The sequence below is a fragment of the Amphiura filiformis genome, chromosome 13 (genome assembly GCF_039555335.1).
Source record: "Amphiura filiformis chromosome 13, Afil_fr2py, whole genome shotgun sequence".
NCBI classification, from domain to species: Eukaryota; Metazoa; Echinodermata; class Ophiuroidea; order Amphilepidida; family Amphiuridae; genus Amphiura; species Amphiura filiformis.
Window position 1 is genome coordinate 15,630,936 of NC_092640.1, and position 16,404 is coordinate 15,647,339.

The 16,404-nt window shown below is 38.2% G+C and overlaps 1 protein-coding gene across 3 annotated transcripts in view; it reads left to right on the forward strand.

The window, feature by feature from the left end:
• Positions 1-16,404, forward strand: part of LOC140168043 (dnaJ homolog subfamily C member 13-like) — an 84,746-nt gene that overhangs the window by 18,422 nt on the left and 49,920 nt on the right. For all 3 annotated transcript variants that reach the window (XM_072191346.1, XM_072191347.1, XM_072191348.1), the window contains exons 17-25: positions 552-707; positions 3,429-3,485; positions 3,915-4,112; positions 5,760-5,855; positions 7,240-7,338; positions 13,277-13,347; positions 14,380-14,425; positions 15,047-15,261; positions 16,209-16,368. In XM_072191346.1, coding sequence (XP_072047447.1) covers positions 552-707; positions 3,429-3,485; positions 3,915-4,112; positions 5,760-5,855; positions 7,240-7,338; positions 13,277-13,347; positions 14,380-14,425; positions 15,047-15,261; positions 16,209-16,368 — 1,098 coding nt within the window. The remainder of the gene's footprint in view (positions 1-551; positions 708-3,428; positions 3,486-3,914; positions 4,113-5,759; positions 5,856-7,239; positions 7,339-13,276; positions 13,348-14,379; positions 14,426-15,046; positions 15,262-16,208; positions 16,369-16,404) is intronic.

Sequence of the window (16,404 nt, forward strand, 5' to 3'; positions counted from 1 at the left end):
GTTTGTTTATGGATGACCCCGCTTATAATTCTGGGTTATCAAGGCTAACGCAAAGGCAACTATTTAGCCTGAACACAAATCTGCACGAAAGACACGATCAAGCGTTGGGTGTGTAAGAGACTGATGTTTACACTGCCAAAAATCAATTTGTATAAATCTAAAGTGCCAAAAAATGATGAAAATTTGCATTGTTCTCTCTGTGACTGTGCCAAATAGGGGAGGTGTTAGTTTAACATGTTAGGAAAATATTTTACCTGATGACCCCATGTTGAAATTGGCTAAATAAGCTGTATTTTCACTCAAAATGGTATAGTGATTCATTACATTTCTTGTCCAGCATTTTGACCCCCTAGCTTACTAAATAAATATCGCTCATTGCACTTGGGTTTTCCAAACTTCAAATCTTGATTTGAAATGGTTTATTATAATAGTCTATTATAATAGTCTGAGGAATACTTGGAAACTTAGATAGGGTGAATCTTTTTTATTAAGGCCTAATTTTATGAAAAGTACCAGTATAATTATCTACTGTCTTATATTCTCATTCACAGAATCGTGGTACAGGAGCCCTAGTGATCACTGCCATGTTGGATTTCTTGACATTTGCCCTCTGTGCACCATACAGTGAGACAACAGATGGGAATCTGTTTGATTCATTACTTGAACTCGTAGCATTCCAAGGGAGGATACTCTATAGGTTGTTCCAAGTAAGTAACATAAACACATTGAAAAAACAAAAGTCTACACTCGTTGAATGGTCATAACTTTGAAATCAGTTAATTAAAAGCAATAGAACTGATATGAATGTTAGGATGATATTTGTAACTGCTGTATGATACCATAATGTGAAACCAAGTCTGAATGATCAAAACATTAATGATTGAATGAATTTTAGCGTGATTGGAAAAGTAATACATTGGTTTAGAATGAAAGTTCAAACCTTTGATCTCAACACAAAAATTTGCGTACCTGGAATTTTCAGTCGACACTTCGACTTTCATCAGCAGACTGGCAACCCAATTCAGAGGTCAGCGACCTTTCGGACACTTGACCCCAAAATCGGGTCGTACACTCTTGGTAGCTTGTATCGCCCCCGTCTCTGTTCAGCGATGGCTGGTTCACTCTGATATAGATGGCCTCCTTCACACCACGCTCAAAATATCTGGGTTCCTTGTCCAGAATTTGAACTTTGTCCAAGTCTATATGATGGCCGGGAGACTCGATGTGAATATGTTGGGAGACCTCAGACGAGGTGGAGCTGGGGCGACGGTGTTCCAAAAATCTAGTGCGAAGAGATCTTTCTGTCTCGCCGATATAAGATTCGGAACACTGACCCTTACGGGTTTGTCCTTGGCATGGAATAAAATAAACCGCCCAGCTATGTCCTTCTTCTCGGTTATGTCTTTTGGGGAAACAAGCAGTTGTCTTAGCGTTTGGGTAGGCTTGAAACTCGCTCTTATCCCGTAGGTGCCAAAAGTTCTCCTAAGCGCCTCAGATGTACCTTTTATATAAGGCAAAACCACTTGTCCCTTTGTCTCAGTGTTAGTCTCACGATTGACTTTTTCTGTGTCTTTCTTGTCTTTCTTTGGTTTAACCGCTCTGTCAAAAGCCCAATTGGGATAGCCGCAATTTTCAAGCGCAGCGTTGATGTGCGACTTCTCCTCCTCCTTGTCTACAGGATTTGTGACGATGCAATCCGCTCGGTGATATAAAGTTTGAATGACACCAAGTTTGTGTTGGACAGGGTGATTAGATTGAAAATTCAAATATTGGTCCGTATGAGTGGGCTTACGGTAGATCTTGATCTTAAGACTCCTGTCTTCTTTGATTACAGTGTGAGTGTCTAAAAGCGAGGCGCCATCTTCTTCACCTTCTGTCGTGAACTTGATATCAGTGTCCAAAGAGTTGAGATGGTCTGTGAACTCCTGGGCATACTGTTTCTTTAATTTTGTGTGCGTATCATCCACATAACGATACCACCACAATGGTGGGTGGGGTGCTGATTTTATTGCTTTTTGTTCAAGATCTTCCATGTACAAATTGCAGGCGATTGGTGACACTGGGGACCCCATCGCCGCCCCATGGATTTGTTGATAGAACACTCCATTATACACGAAATAAGTACAGCGTAAACACACGTCCAGAAGCTTAGTGACTTGCGTAGCTGATAGGCGAGTTCTTTCACTGAGCGTGTTATCGCTTTCCAACCGAGCTTGTATAATAGTCAGTGCTTTGTCTACAGGTACCGAGGTGAATAATGCCGTAACATCGTAGGATCGTAATTCCTCATCCTCCTCTACGCTCATCCTTAATGCAATCCGCGAAATCCTGAGAATTTGCGACATGATGACTCGTTCTACCAACCAAGGGAGAAAGGATGTCCATGAGTAGTTTAGCACAATTGTAGGTGATAGTTCCAATGCTGCTAACTATTGGTCTGAGAGGCGTGTCTTTCTTATGTATTTTGGGAAGACCATAAAACTTAGGGGGGTTCTCGGTGGTCGGCGAAACATTAAAAAAATAAACCCGGTTTATACCACCCTCGCTTTCCAAATCTTGAAGAACAGATATTAGTTCCTTTTTATATTTGTTGGTCGGATCCCTAGTACCAAGGTTCTTATAGGTGTTAGTGTCACTGAGCAATTTTTCACACTTGTTTTGGTAATCCTCTGTGTTTAACACAACAACTAACCTGCCTTTGTCAGCAGGTAGGATACGTATGTCTTTATCCTTTTGAGATCTTGAGTGCTTTTTCTCCTCTTTAGAAAGGTTTGACTCGATATTATTTGCCTTGGGTCTGTTCAAAAGATTAACTACTTTAGCCCTGAGTTCACAAGCCTTACCTTCCGGTAATGCGCGACACGCCGATTCCGTAGATGTGATAAAATCAACAATGGGCAATTTCGCGGGTGTTACGGCGAAGTTTAAACCTTTTACCAACACAGACAGCTCAACATTGGTGTTGTTAGCGATCGATGACTGCCTCTCACTTCAGATGAGTGGAACATCATAGGTATACTCTGCAACGTAGCAAAGTGAGTTGCAAATTTCAGTCCCAGTCTGCAACGTAGCAAAGTGAGTTGCAAATTTCAGTCCCAGTCTGCAACGTAGCAAAGTGAGTTGCAAATTTCAGTCCCAGTATTACATTTAATTTACAAAATAAGATAGTGGAACATCTTGGCTTATGAACAATTTCACACAACTTAATTTGCAACTATTTTTAAATTTCAACAACATTCCCCACACGATTGAAGAAAAATTATTAGATAGCATTAGAGAATCTGAATTTAAGGTGATCGGAAATGGGGAGAGGGAATGAGGGAGGGAGGGAGTGAGAGAAGGAAAGAAACAAGTAAGAGGGGATGAGGGCAGATACAAGGAAGAGCTGATGATAGGAGGATTAATTGATTTGATGTTTAATATTTCAGCATCCCTCCATGACAGTAGTGAAAGGAGCAGGTCTAGTCATGAAAGCAATAATTGAGGTAAGAATTGTATCGTTTTATACCCTATATGTGTTTAGAATTGAAAGCTTCAAATATACTTGGTATCGATGAGGTGACATGTGACGTCATACCAAACAATTGGTTGGCAGTGGTAGTTGTACTTTTCTTACCTGTATGCTAGTGCATCTTGTTTTGTTGAGGTCCTGTGCTTTTAAAACCTGCACCGAAGAAAAAAAGAAAAGATAAAGTTAGCGTGAACCAGGTTACTAAAAGTGACGAAAAGGCTCGGATGCACAATAATGCTATCAAGCATATCAATAGCCCAGTCCCTTGCCCTTACAAACATTGATGAAATTAAGGTGTAGTGTTAATATATAGGCTTGTGATTGATTGTTTAGTAGGAATTGAATGTTACTGTTAGGGAAAGTAAAAGTATATTTTTTACTTGCAAATGCAATCCAATTTCAGGAAGGAAATGCAGAGATCGCAGCCAAAATGCAAGAACTAGCATTGGCAGAGGGTGCTCTTCCCAGGCATTTACATACAGCGATGTTTACACAGAGTAGCGACACACGGATGCTGACTAATAGGCAACTAAGCAGGCATCTTGTGACCTTATGGGTGACTGGGAATCCAACAGCAATGGGACTACTCAAACGATGTTTGGTGAGTAAAAATGAAGGATAAAAATTAAGTAGGCAACATTTTCAAGGACCATTTGCACGCTCTGATGTGTAATAATCAAATGATTTGACGATTTTAATGTTACATTGATCCACATTTCATAGAGCTAAAAAATGTTATCAACCATTGTTGTGTTTTACTACTGTAGTCAAGGTCAAGTAAAACAAGGAAGCTCAAAAGAGAAGATTACCATTCATCCAGGTATTACTAAGTATGAATTTGAGTTTATAATCTATCTACTGGACTTGTGTTTTATGAGTGACAATATTTCACACCCTATCCGGATGCATTATCAGGCTATCAAGAAGAACCCTCAGAGGTTCGGCTCATCTTCGACCTGTGACACAACATCCGCTTCACAGATCAACAAACTTTTGCCGTTTTAACATCAGTTGGCCTGATGATGCATCCAGGAAAAGGATGTGAAATATTACCACTCATGAAGCATAAGTCCAGTAGGTCAGATTATAATCTCAAATTTGCAGTCAACAGAGAACAGTTTTAATTTACTATATTTTGTGAGGTGCTGGGGGTGCTAGTTCCAGACGTTTATTTTTAGGTAGACTGGTAAGGGTGCTCGTCCATTTGGAATCCCCCCTGGAAGATTTAGCTAAAGTCTTCCACAGGAGTATGGGTTTCAAATAGAATAGACAATTGGGTAACTTGCATTTGAAATATTGAAGTTGTGGGACATTGTAGTTAAACTATTTTCTGGTGGAGTATGGGTTTTGAAATAATTAGCCCTAGCCAATTCCATTTGAAATTCATACTCCCTCTGTGGAAGACTTTTCTCACATCTCTCACAGGGGTATGGAAGACTTCAATAGTCCTTGGATGATAGTATTTAAAGTTTCTTTTGCTACCATATTTAACAAGAAATCTGGGATTATATTTTGCTTATTTAATGTTTCAATAATATGTTATTTGAGGTAAATAAAAACAGCATACTCCATCACACACTGATGACAGCATGTGGCGTGTTACTCTTACTCTTCACAACGGTGAATGCGGTGGTCTAATACAAGTTCAAATGACCAGAAGTTGAATATATTTTGATGGTCGCGCATGGTTGTTGTTTTTCTGAAAAAGTCTTCTTGAGAAAGCCTTACCATATTGTTTGTAATAAAAAGGGGGGACGTTTATTTGAAGTGAATTGTCAGGGAGAAAAACTTCAAAATCGGATTTAAATTTCCGATGGTGCTCCTGTATAAAGGAGGAATTTATGCCTATACTAATACTTCCGTTCATTTCCGGGTTGATATCCAAGATGGCGCCTCGTATCGAATAAGATATTATCGCGGCAAATACTATGAAATTACATCTGTAAGTGCATATTAAGCAAGAATATGATTTACTTAGTGAAATTCTACCATAATTAAGGAATGAATTGGATGGAAGTTTGAGTCATAATAGGTTTTGTCCATGCAATTTAGCGATTGTCACTCATATGACTGATGCATGTTTTAAGCTTACTCATATGATATTACATGGAAATTTGTGCATTTTTGTCCATTTTTCATTGAAAAAAATGGGGAGGGGCGTTTATTAGAGGGAGGCGTTTAATACAAACAATACATTATGTGTAATGAAATGTACTAGTTTCCCATATTTGTGATTACCTTCTTTCAGCCGTTTGGTCTGCTAGGTTTCTTAGATTCAGATGCCAAAATACCAGAGAAAGAGAGAGACATGATCCACACAAGGGACAACCTCAAAATGGCACAAGTAAGAATGTTTTTCTGTCACTTATTCGTCTGTCTGTTTGCCATTTCTGTCTGTTTGTTTGCATCTCGGCTTTCACTGAGTGTGTGTGTGGGGGATGTGTTTTCACCAACAAACGTGGACCCACCTATAACATTTCGCTCATAAATTGCAAACCCACAGCAACTGTGGACGTCTACGGTCATAAGAGAGCGGCAGAGGATGAATCCCTGATGATGGACAGACTGCTAGCAACCAGGGACGTAATACAATGTCCAAAACAAATAGAGTGGTTAGGCAGTAGAATTTTCTTATTAGGCCTATATTAATAAATAATGCACGAGCGCAGAAATGATCCACCAGTATTATAATAAGAAAATCTATTATTTTGCTTCCGAGCGCAGCAACTTTGACAGTGGATGTTCTGCGCCCGAGCGCAGAAATGATCCACCGTTATTATAATAAGAAAATCTATTATTTTGCTTCCGAGCGTAGTTACTCCAACAGTGGATGTTCTGCGCCCGAGCGCAGCAATGAGCGCAGCAATGATCCACCGTTATTATAATAAGAAAATCTTTTATTTTGCTTCCGAGCGCAGTTACTCCAACAGTGGATGTTCTGCGCCCGAGCGCAGCAGTGATCCACCGTTACATATAAGGGACTGCGCCCGGGCGCATCAACTCCGACAGTGGATGTTCTGCACCCCCGAGCGCAGAACATCCACTACCGGAAGTTCTGCGGAGGGGCGCAGGAGCTCCACTGGTGGATGACGTACATACATGCACTCATACATAAATTCTAGACAGTTCATTGGTTGATTTACCATTTATCATTTTTACTATCACCCTCTCCGTGTAATAGTCTTTACCATCATGTGCTCTGCCGTAGTGCGCCTGCGCCAAGCCGTGCGCTGACTCTTGGACTCGCCGATTTAGTTATGAGGTGGACCCCAAAATGTGAAGTATATCACGACAAAACATGGTGTTATGTTGATGAAAAAATGTATTTCCTACCTTAAATAGTATTTTAGTAATAGAATTTATGCAGGAGTGATATAAAATTAACTGTCTTAAATTAGGTGTAATGGTGAAATATAATCACTCGGTGAAAGATGTATTGTTCCATTCCACTCGCCGCCGGCTCGTGGAATGGAACAATCCATCTTTCACCTCGTGATTATATTTCACCATCACACTCATAGACAGTTAATATTTGTATACTATCATGCTGCTTGCCGCTGAGTAGTGTGATGCACACACATTGCAGACAGACACAACCAAGGCTTGTCATTGGATGATACATCTTGAGGCTTGCTGCAGCGGCAAGTGACATGGAAGTATGACAGGGGCATAAGAATGTTACATTTTAAATAATCACATACAAACTTTGTGTGTTCTTATTATGACAGGATCAGTCCGGTAGACGGAAGCTGCAATGGCATCAGATAGAAGATGTATTACTACATTGGAAGCAAAGGATAGGAGTCAAAAGCCAGAAGAAGCTAGATGTAAGCTTACCAACAGTTTGTAGGGAAAGTTTATAATTAACAGATTTTGGTGTGGGATGTTGAATTTGATGTGGGATAATGGATAAACAAATAAATAAATGAGTTGAGGGGGTTGCTAATCAAAACATTGCTTATGTCTTATGCGTGGAAGCTCTAACAACTCTATACTTTGTTCAGCTTATAATTGGTGAAAGTTATTTGGATTTTGTTACTGCTCACATCAATAGAGTCTAAACTTAACTCCGGCGTAAATTTGCATTTAAAGCGTGTACCAGTTGCACATTGTGCAACTAATGTAGGTGCCTATGCCCAACTGCGTGCATGCCATTCTATATCAGTACACAATGTATGTCTCATTTTTGGTTGCCAATTATAAGCCAAGCAAAGTATAGCTTTGGGTTCAGGAAATGCAAATCAATGAAATGTGTCATGAATATGGTACAGGGATGTGTTTGTTTGTTTGTTTTATTTCTTCTTTAACCTGGGACACTCAATCAGTTGAAAACACAATTAATCATCTGTTCTTCCTTGAGGCCCATGTGTAATAATACAGTTGGTAGAGTTTTGAGAATACAGTAGTAATACGCTTGCGAAGATCTTGGAAGCTAACAGGTGGTCCTCGCTCAAAGACATCACTTTGGATTTGGCCCCAAAGGAAGAAATCAAGTGGTGTGAGGTCTGGTGATCTTGCAGGCCACTCCACGGCATGACCCATCCCAACCACTCTGTTTGCTATCCGTGGATAGAGTGAAAATCTGGTACTTTTCTTTAAAAGGGCATATCTTCAAAAGTTGTGAGCCCATTGAAATAATTTTTTTGGTTTATTAAAGCTAAGCTAACAATTAAAGGTTGCTTTACACACCAAAATATATTTGATCAACGTTTCAAAAATAGGAGAAAAAGAGGGCGCAATGAGGTTCTCTTTTTTGGGGGGACACACTGTATCTTATTATATTTAAATGGCAGATCTATTGCAAAAACAAGTTTAACTCCATTCGAAGAGAATAATTATTACATTACAAGTTGACCCTCGTTGCAATTTTTCTATTCGTATTTCTCCTGAAAAAAGAGAAATTGTGTTTGTAAAATGCTGCCTCGTACACAAATATACGGTCCTTCCCCCGTTAGAAGCAAAATTGATTTCCATGGCAGGAGAATGGTGACGTCACAGTAAATGAAGAGTGATCTTACATACAAGAGCCCTGGATATGAGCTCTTTTGACATTCAGTCATGTGTATAATATACGACCTTGTACACAAGAAATTGGAAGGTTCGAACAAAAGGCCATTGAAATTGTGCATTTGCATAATAAATACAATATGGAGATACATCACGCTGAAATACTAAGCTAGCACGATAAAATTGGTCTAAAATATTTTTTATTGTTTAGTCCAAATATTTCTAAACAACTTGATATACATATGAATTGTAATATCACAATTTACTAATATATAAAAAAGAAGTGGCTGATTTTATCGATATGTTTAAAAACCATTAAATTTGTAACACTTGATTAGACTTTTTTTCTGTGAACAACAACAGTATATGTTCTGTGCATTGAGAGCGTTCACAGTCCCTTCTCTCAAAGCAGGCACATCTCATTTCATGACATCAACTTTTTCTAGGTCAAATCTGTCTCGTTCAAAGGAACTCACCGCTTAAGTTGTTTTTTTGCGGAATATCAATTTTAAACGTCTTATTTTCTCAAAAAAGGAGTCATTTTCATTGTCTTCATAATATTAGCTTACCAATGATATGATGTTGTCCGAGCAATATATATGACCTTTAAATGAATAAATGTAATTAGTTTGACACAAGCAAAGAGTTTAGACTTGGAGAGTCCTAACTTGGTCATATTTGTGTGTCACTCCTAGAGGGCAAAGTAGTGTACTTATTTTGCCAACCACCCAGTTAAAATGTCACACCCAGTTAAAATGTCAAGTGTGTGTTTTGTCTGCATCTGCATCTTATCCATTGTGCAAATAATGTGTGGTAAGTGCTATACATGAAAACCTTTGCAACACTGAAGCTTAACAATATATCATTTGGTTTTTGGTTTTGCCGATAAATGCCGGAGGTACACTCTTTGCCCTCCATGAGTGACAAACCATAGTGTTACGTATGGGGCAATTCTGTGTTGGTGCTCTCTGGGTCTAATATCTTTGTGAATTTCACCAGTGAACATCGAGAGGATGTATATATATTATAACCAAGGAATTCCAGTGGGGCCAGTGGGAAATGCTGATTAGGCCTGGCATCCAAACAAATCTGTAATGTGGTGGGAATATTAACATTAAATCATTAAAGTGAAATCCTTAATTTGTTGGAGAAATCCTTATAACTTGGGTTGGTTGATACGGGTTTGGATAGTAGCACAGGGTGCGTGCAGAACCTTGAAAAGCCAAAAAAGTGCTTGAAAGTACTTGAAAATCAAAATGCCTTTTCAAGGCCTTGAAAGTCCTGGATTTTTGTTGAAAAGTCCTTGAAATTTATGGAAAGTCCTTAAAGAAAAAATGTGCGGAAACAATAAAAAATTATGTTACAAATAAATAAGAAAAGAAGTTTGGAAATAAATCTGTCTTGTAGGCCTATATATTTTAGGCTATATATACACATTAACTCTTTTTGGACTCACATATTTCCAATTTTAAAATGAAAATTCCTTAGAACCCGGACTGGATGACTTGACTAGATAAAGGTACCCATTTAGCATGCATGTGGTCAAATTTTTATCGTATTGAGAACACCTTTTCATGCCCAAAATTGATGAATTTTAGTCCATTATCGGACCAGCATGTTATATGATTGTGTCGGTTTTGCGTTCAAAAACTCATCTCTTTTTCCTCAATGAATATTACCCAAGTAAGAAGTATATCATGTGCATTAATGAACGATGACATTTGAGATGATGCTGGGCTGATGATGTATAGGCCTATATGTATACTCTAATATCAAGTCATGTTTAAGTCTAAATGGAAACAAACTTCGGTCAAAGGTTTGATATGAACCTTTTAGCTGTATCCTTTGGCTTTGTGTAGCCGTCGTTGTGAACATGGGGGTGGGGTGGGGGAGGTTGGGTGGGGGTGAGTGAGTGTGTGTAGGCCTATGTATTTCCTTTGGGATAGGCCTACTATTTTAGTCCCAATTTGACTTTGTAGTGACATCACTCTGTATGTTTAACATACCAAATTTTACAAATTACTCTTATCATAAAATGTATTCTTCAGGCACATTCATTAGTACCCCCCCCCCATGTGGGCCCCCTCCCACATACCCGAAGAGGGGTGGGGTCAAAAATTTGATGAATCATTGTTTTTATATTGTGCATTATATATATATCAATTTCAATCACGTAGGCCATATTATTAGGCCAAGAAAACACTTTAAAGAATGTCTCTCATGTACAAAAGTATAGGAAAGTGAATATTTAAAACCACTTTTTTAGGATGAAGGAAGCATTTTTCAAAAAAAGTCCAAAACAGGTTTTTATGTCAAAAATGGTCTCTTTTGGGGTGCTAAATCTGCTAAAATGTTTGTCGTCCTGAAAATTTTAACCAAAAGCACACTGACCATCAAGGCCCAGGATGGGGTGCCAGTTGGTGGGGGTGGGGGAGGCAGTGGATGCAAGCACAAATGGTTAATTGTTGTTTTATTTTTCTGCTTCACATATATCAACGTAAGCCATATTGGTCATGTAATAAAGCCAAAAAACATTTTTTAAGAGTGTCTCTTGTGCATAAAAGTATAGGAAACTCAAAACTTTAAAGCATGTTTTCTGGAAGAAGGAAGCACTTTTTATTAAAAGTGTAGAACAAGCCAGGAGCTTTGAAATATTCTTTTTACCCTCTGACTTTGGCTTCGGGGGGCTTCGTCCCCGCAACCCCCACCAGGGCTTCGCCCCTGGACCCCGGCCGTGTAGTCGTGAGCGCCACGCTCACTCTGCTTCGCAAGTGTCCCTATTTCGAGTTTTCAAAAGTTGGCAGGTATGCACTGGGCTGCTGTGACTAGACCACTGGGTATTTTTCTACTTTTTTACACACACCTATCTCTGGGTCGTTCCGTTCAAAGGTACTTGAAAATTAATTTTTGGGTACTTGAAAGTCCTTGAAAAGTCCTTGAATTTGAAATAGAGGTGGCTGCATGCACCCTGGTAGCAGGAAGGCTGCAAATCCGTAAGTTTGGTATCCGAGTTTAGACGAGCCATTTGAGATAACCAGACAACCCAATTTGAGCTATATTGTTATGGAGAGGCTGTAAACCCAGATCCTGATTTGTGGAGTAGAAGAGCTTTTCAAGAAAGCAACCAGTTGAAATCCATACACCTGCTATGGAAGACATGACCTTAGGGAGCGTAGCTTTCAAATGGAGTCATCCATTCTGGTACCCAATTTGAAATTCACTCCCTGTGTGCGAGATTAAGGTCATGTCTTCCATAGAGGGTGCATGGATTTCAACATCCCATTGCTGTCTTGAAAAGCTCTACTACTCTGAAGGATCACACACTATGAGTCGCTCTTTGTGATCTCTCAAGTGCCACTTGATGGTTGCAGATAATCAATTGCCAAAATGAAAGGAGCTCTGAAGTGCGAATCCCTGGTTTGAGTGTAAAAACTAAAATATTGCTTTCCAATATCCCCAACACATTTTGGATTTGACCTAAGGATATCCGTAATGCATTATGGATTTGTTAGAACGCCAAGCCTTACCACACATTCATCCAAAGACTAATCATGCTTTAATATTGCTTTACTTGTTTTTTGCTTCCTTTTTTTTTTTACCCACAATACTTCGCTTTGGCTATTCATCATCACCATCATACAGCCTGGCATAGTAAGTACATGTATATATGGTTAGGAGGTATAACATAGAATTTTGTCTACAAGTATAATGCCTCTAAACGAGGCTCTTTTTGACAAAATACATGTAAGGCAGACACTCTCCACAAAAACATTACAATTGATTGGTTTTACAATAATGCATGTTTGTACAGCCATTTGATTCAGTAATATAGTTGCTCAAACTCCAAATTATGTTTTTGTGCAATGTTTCTACCTTTAGTCTCTTCCGTCAAACAAAATCCTCATTTAGAGGCACTTATGCGTGTAGATGGAATTTTACTCTATTGTTAGATATGTTCACAATATAGAGGTATCATAATTATGTTATTCGGAAAACAAAAGCTTGAGTTGTAACACCATGAGATGTTTTTCTTCTTTCTTAGATCCAAAATAATGAAGTTATGGTACAAAATTGTTTAGCTCAAATATGACCATGAGGTAAACCAAGTGAATTGGTTGTAGATTTTGGATTAAATATAGGACCGCCACCAATTGTTGAACTGAACATACATGTACATGAACAAAATGTGTGGAAGGATCACTTTCTGAAGCACTAAAGGTTCTCTTCTGTGAAAAGTGAATTTTTATTTCTTGATATAACATTACATTAAGAATGCCTGAGATAGTACATTGGATTCCATTTTTTGAAAGTTATAGTAGTTTATTCAATGCAAAATAATGAAATTAAGAAGTGTAACTTTGTACTGATTTATATGCTGTGTATCAAGTGCAAGGTGTTCAGTAAATGTACCGACAAATTCCCCTTCTACGTGTGTGTATATGCCCCGCGGGATTAGATTAGCGCATTTGATTTGAATTTGTCACTGCAAATTTCAACATAGTGTTACTCTCAACTTGAGAGGAGACACAGTATACACTAAATTATTTCTTATAGCCGATGTATGGCTGTGCTGTACATTTCTACATTTACCTATCACTCTGGGCACGCATTACACCGCGTACCAGAACTCAGTATAATTTTGATTCAGCCTTAAGTACTCTCAACCATGTTAATATTGCATTGTTTATTGGCTTGTGAAACACGTACAATTGCTTAAAAATTACTGTTTTAGTAATCAATTTCAAATACTTCCTACAGAAACCAATAGTTTTAAGGAAAAGACGTCAGCGGATCAAGAGTGAGGCCAACTGGGATCTCTTCTATTATAAGTAAGTACATAATTATATCAATATATCAGTAAGTATTAAGAAGTAGATTTATCAGAGACATCTCTACAGTGCTCAATGCCAATTATGGCAGAGCTATTTAAAATTTAAACATACATATTATTACATATCATTTCATTTCACTACATAGTGTTTCACGCAATGGTGATCTTCAGGTGAATGAATACACGATTGCTTGAAACACTGTGTAGTGAAATGTAATAATATGTGTGTTTATAATTTATATCAGAAAGTATATATAACAGAGGAGTTGTTTACCCAGATGTCAGTAATTGACCTTTGGTAAAACCCATAGTTCCTTGCAGATAGACCAGAGATGTCGTCATTTGATGTCGCGCCGACTTAAATGCGCAGTAGCTATGTTCGGTAAATGATGTGCGCGTCACCGTGACAACAAATGACGTCATCTGAGGTCTAACCACAAGGAATTATGGGATTTACGGAAAAGGTCAATTGGTAACATCTGTAACAAACCAGATTTCCGTCCTCCCCGTAGTCGTTAGTATATTTTGAATTGGTTACTATAAATGCTATTATTTTGGAAATTGTGCTAGTTGTACATTTCAAAGAATATATGTAAGAGTAAAGTAACTTTATCTAAAAACAGTATTTTCCCATGTTGTTATTTTCGCACCTGCATGCTAGGGTTGGTACAATTTAAGTAAAATCTATTATCAATATGTAACTTTTCTAACCTCTGCTTAGAGGAGAAAATCAAAATCATCAATAATCAAAACACTTTAAATAAGAAATCAGAACTCATATTGACCTGTTGTCATAGGAGAAAGGTAACAAGCCGTGTAAAAAAGAAATAATCAGTTGGCTGATGATCGCCCGTAGAAAACGGACGTGAAACCCATATCATGTAATAAATGTGTTGAAATTTATGTAACTTTCCTAACTATATTAAATTCCATGTACCTGCTTTGTATTAAAGATTAAACAAATGAAGTAGTATATATTCAAATGTTTTTTTCCTCTAAACTAATTTTATTCCATTATCTTCTATTTCAGATTCAATATAGACCATGCCAAGCCAAACCTCATCTGGAATTTCAAGGTAAATAGCATGTGATTGTTGTGTTGCTCAAGGATCAATATCAGGTCCTCTTGTGTGTCATTATATAACATAAGCATATCAACTGTAAGTTGCTTTTAGGAGGATACAAATCAAACCATAGTTAAGTGGAAACAATTTGTGTTCATTCGTTCCCCATAATAAAACAGTGATTGGTTAAGAATCACTCCTAATCAGCGATAATGCCCGGCTAGTTGTCTGACTATCACTGGATAGCAAAAGTAGGATAGCCATATTCTTATAAATGTTATACCTTACTTTTGTTATTTTGTTATTATTATGATTTAGGTTTGTTCAGATTTTTGTGAATGGGGTGCACATGGCACAGTGATGGACTGATGGTACCCTTCTATTAATAAAGCCTAAAGCATAATCTGCTTACGGTAAAATGTTGATATCGAGAGTACTGAAAATTTATGGGAAGTTGTGAATTGATCTCCTGCACAATGTTAATTCTTGGATTTAAAATTGTTTTGTAGAAAAGGGAAGAGCTTTGACCAGGTTTAGAGAATGAGATGAAAGCTTTGGGAATGTACCACATCACATTCAGTCAATCACCCCCAAAAAAATTTCTGACTTTCCCCTAAAACAATTCTTTTGCAGACAAGAGAAGAGCTTCGACAAGCCTTAGAGAATGAGATGAGAGCATTCAACATTGACAGAGACCTAAGCACTGGTTGTACAATATCCTGGAATCATGTCGAGTTTGAAGTCCACTATGAGTGTCTATCAGAAGAGATCAAGATTGGAGACTACTACTTGAGGCTGCTGCTGGAAGCTGATGAAAACGATGAGGAAATAATCGCCATCAAGAGATCGTAAGTGTGCAAGTGGAAAACAATAGAGTAGTTTGGTATGTCCTATAATCCTTTGCAAATGAAACTGAAACCAGGGAATAATTGAGATTGGGAAATGATGGTGGGCTTCAGCAGTCATACAGGTTTTGAAGCCGCCCCTGGCATTACCTTGTCATCGCATATCCTGGAACATGTACTGTACGCTTAGCTGATTTCGTAGTATTGCTATGCTTCTTTAGTGCCCCGTTAGTACCACAGCACCCCGTTGGCCGCCACAATACATGTGTCGAATTTCTGATTCCTGGGGGTTTGTTTTTATATGGTCGCCGTAATGTGCAAATGGTAACCAACTACATTCATTGAGGACCTTGTTGAAACTTGCTGTTCATTGATATAACTTTCCCTGTAAACTTTTGACGAGAGCGTATTTTAAGGGTATGTCACATTTTTTACTGCTTAGAAACGCACTTGTCTCTGATTGGCTGCTAAGGCGATCTGCTGTTGCTGAGTGGAAATTTATGAATGCGTTGTATGCTTTGCTAGCTCCAACTTTGCAACATTACAGTAGTACTCGCTGGTTAAAATATTATAATACATATTCTCGATACTGTACAACACAACTCTTACTTTGGAATATACACTAGCATGGTTGTTGCATTTTTTGACAAGAGCATATTCAATCATCATCAAAGACTGCTGCTTCCAGTAAAGTGTGCTGAGGTGTGTAGGTTTATGCCTGTGCTTATTGCACTATAAATCACTGCGCCAACTTTTATCTTAAAATACAACATTGAGTTCACTTGAAAATTACAGAAGCTTTTGTACTTTCTCGTTCATTTGTTTATAGGTATTCACCATTGCTGTGTGGTGTCTGCACATTTTTTGACCTAAATATGTTGATATCTTAGGTGGGAAAATCCTATAATAAGGTTGTAACCTGTTTTCTTGTCTGCCCTGTTTATCTCCAGATACGAGTTCTTCAATGACCTGTACCATCGGTTCTTGCTCACCAACAAGATCAACATGAAGTGTATGTGTTTACATGCCCTGGCTATAGTATACGGCAAATGCTATGAAGATATCGGCACCTTCAATGACACCAGATATATAGTACAGATGTTAGATAGGGTAAGATATATAATATGGTTTATACCAGAGAGTATC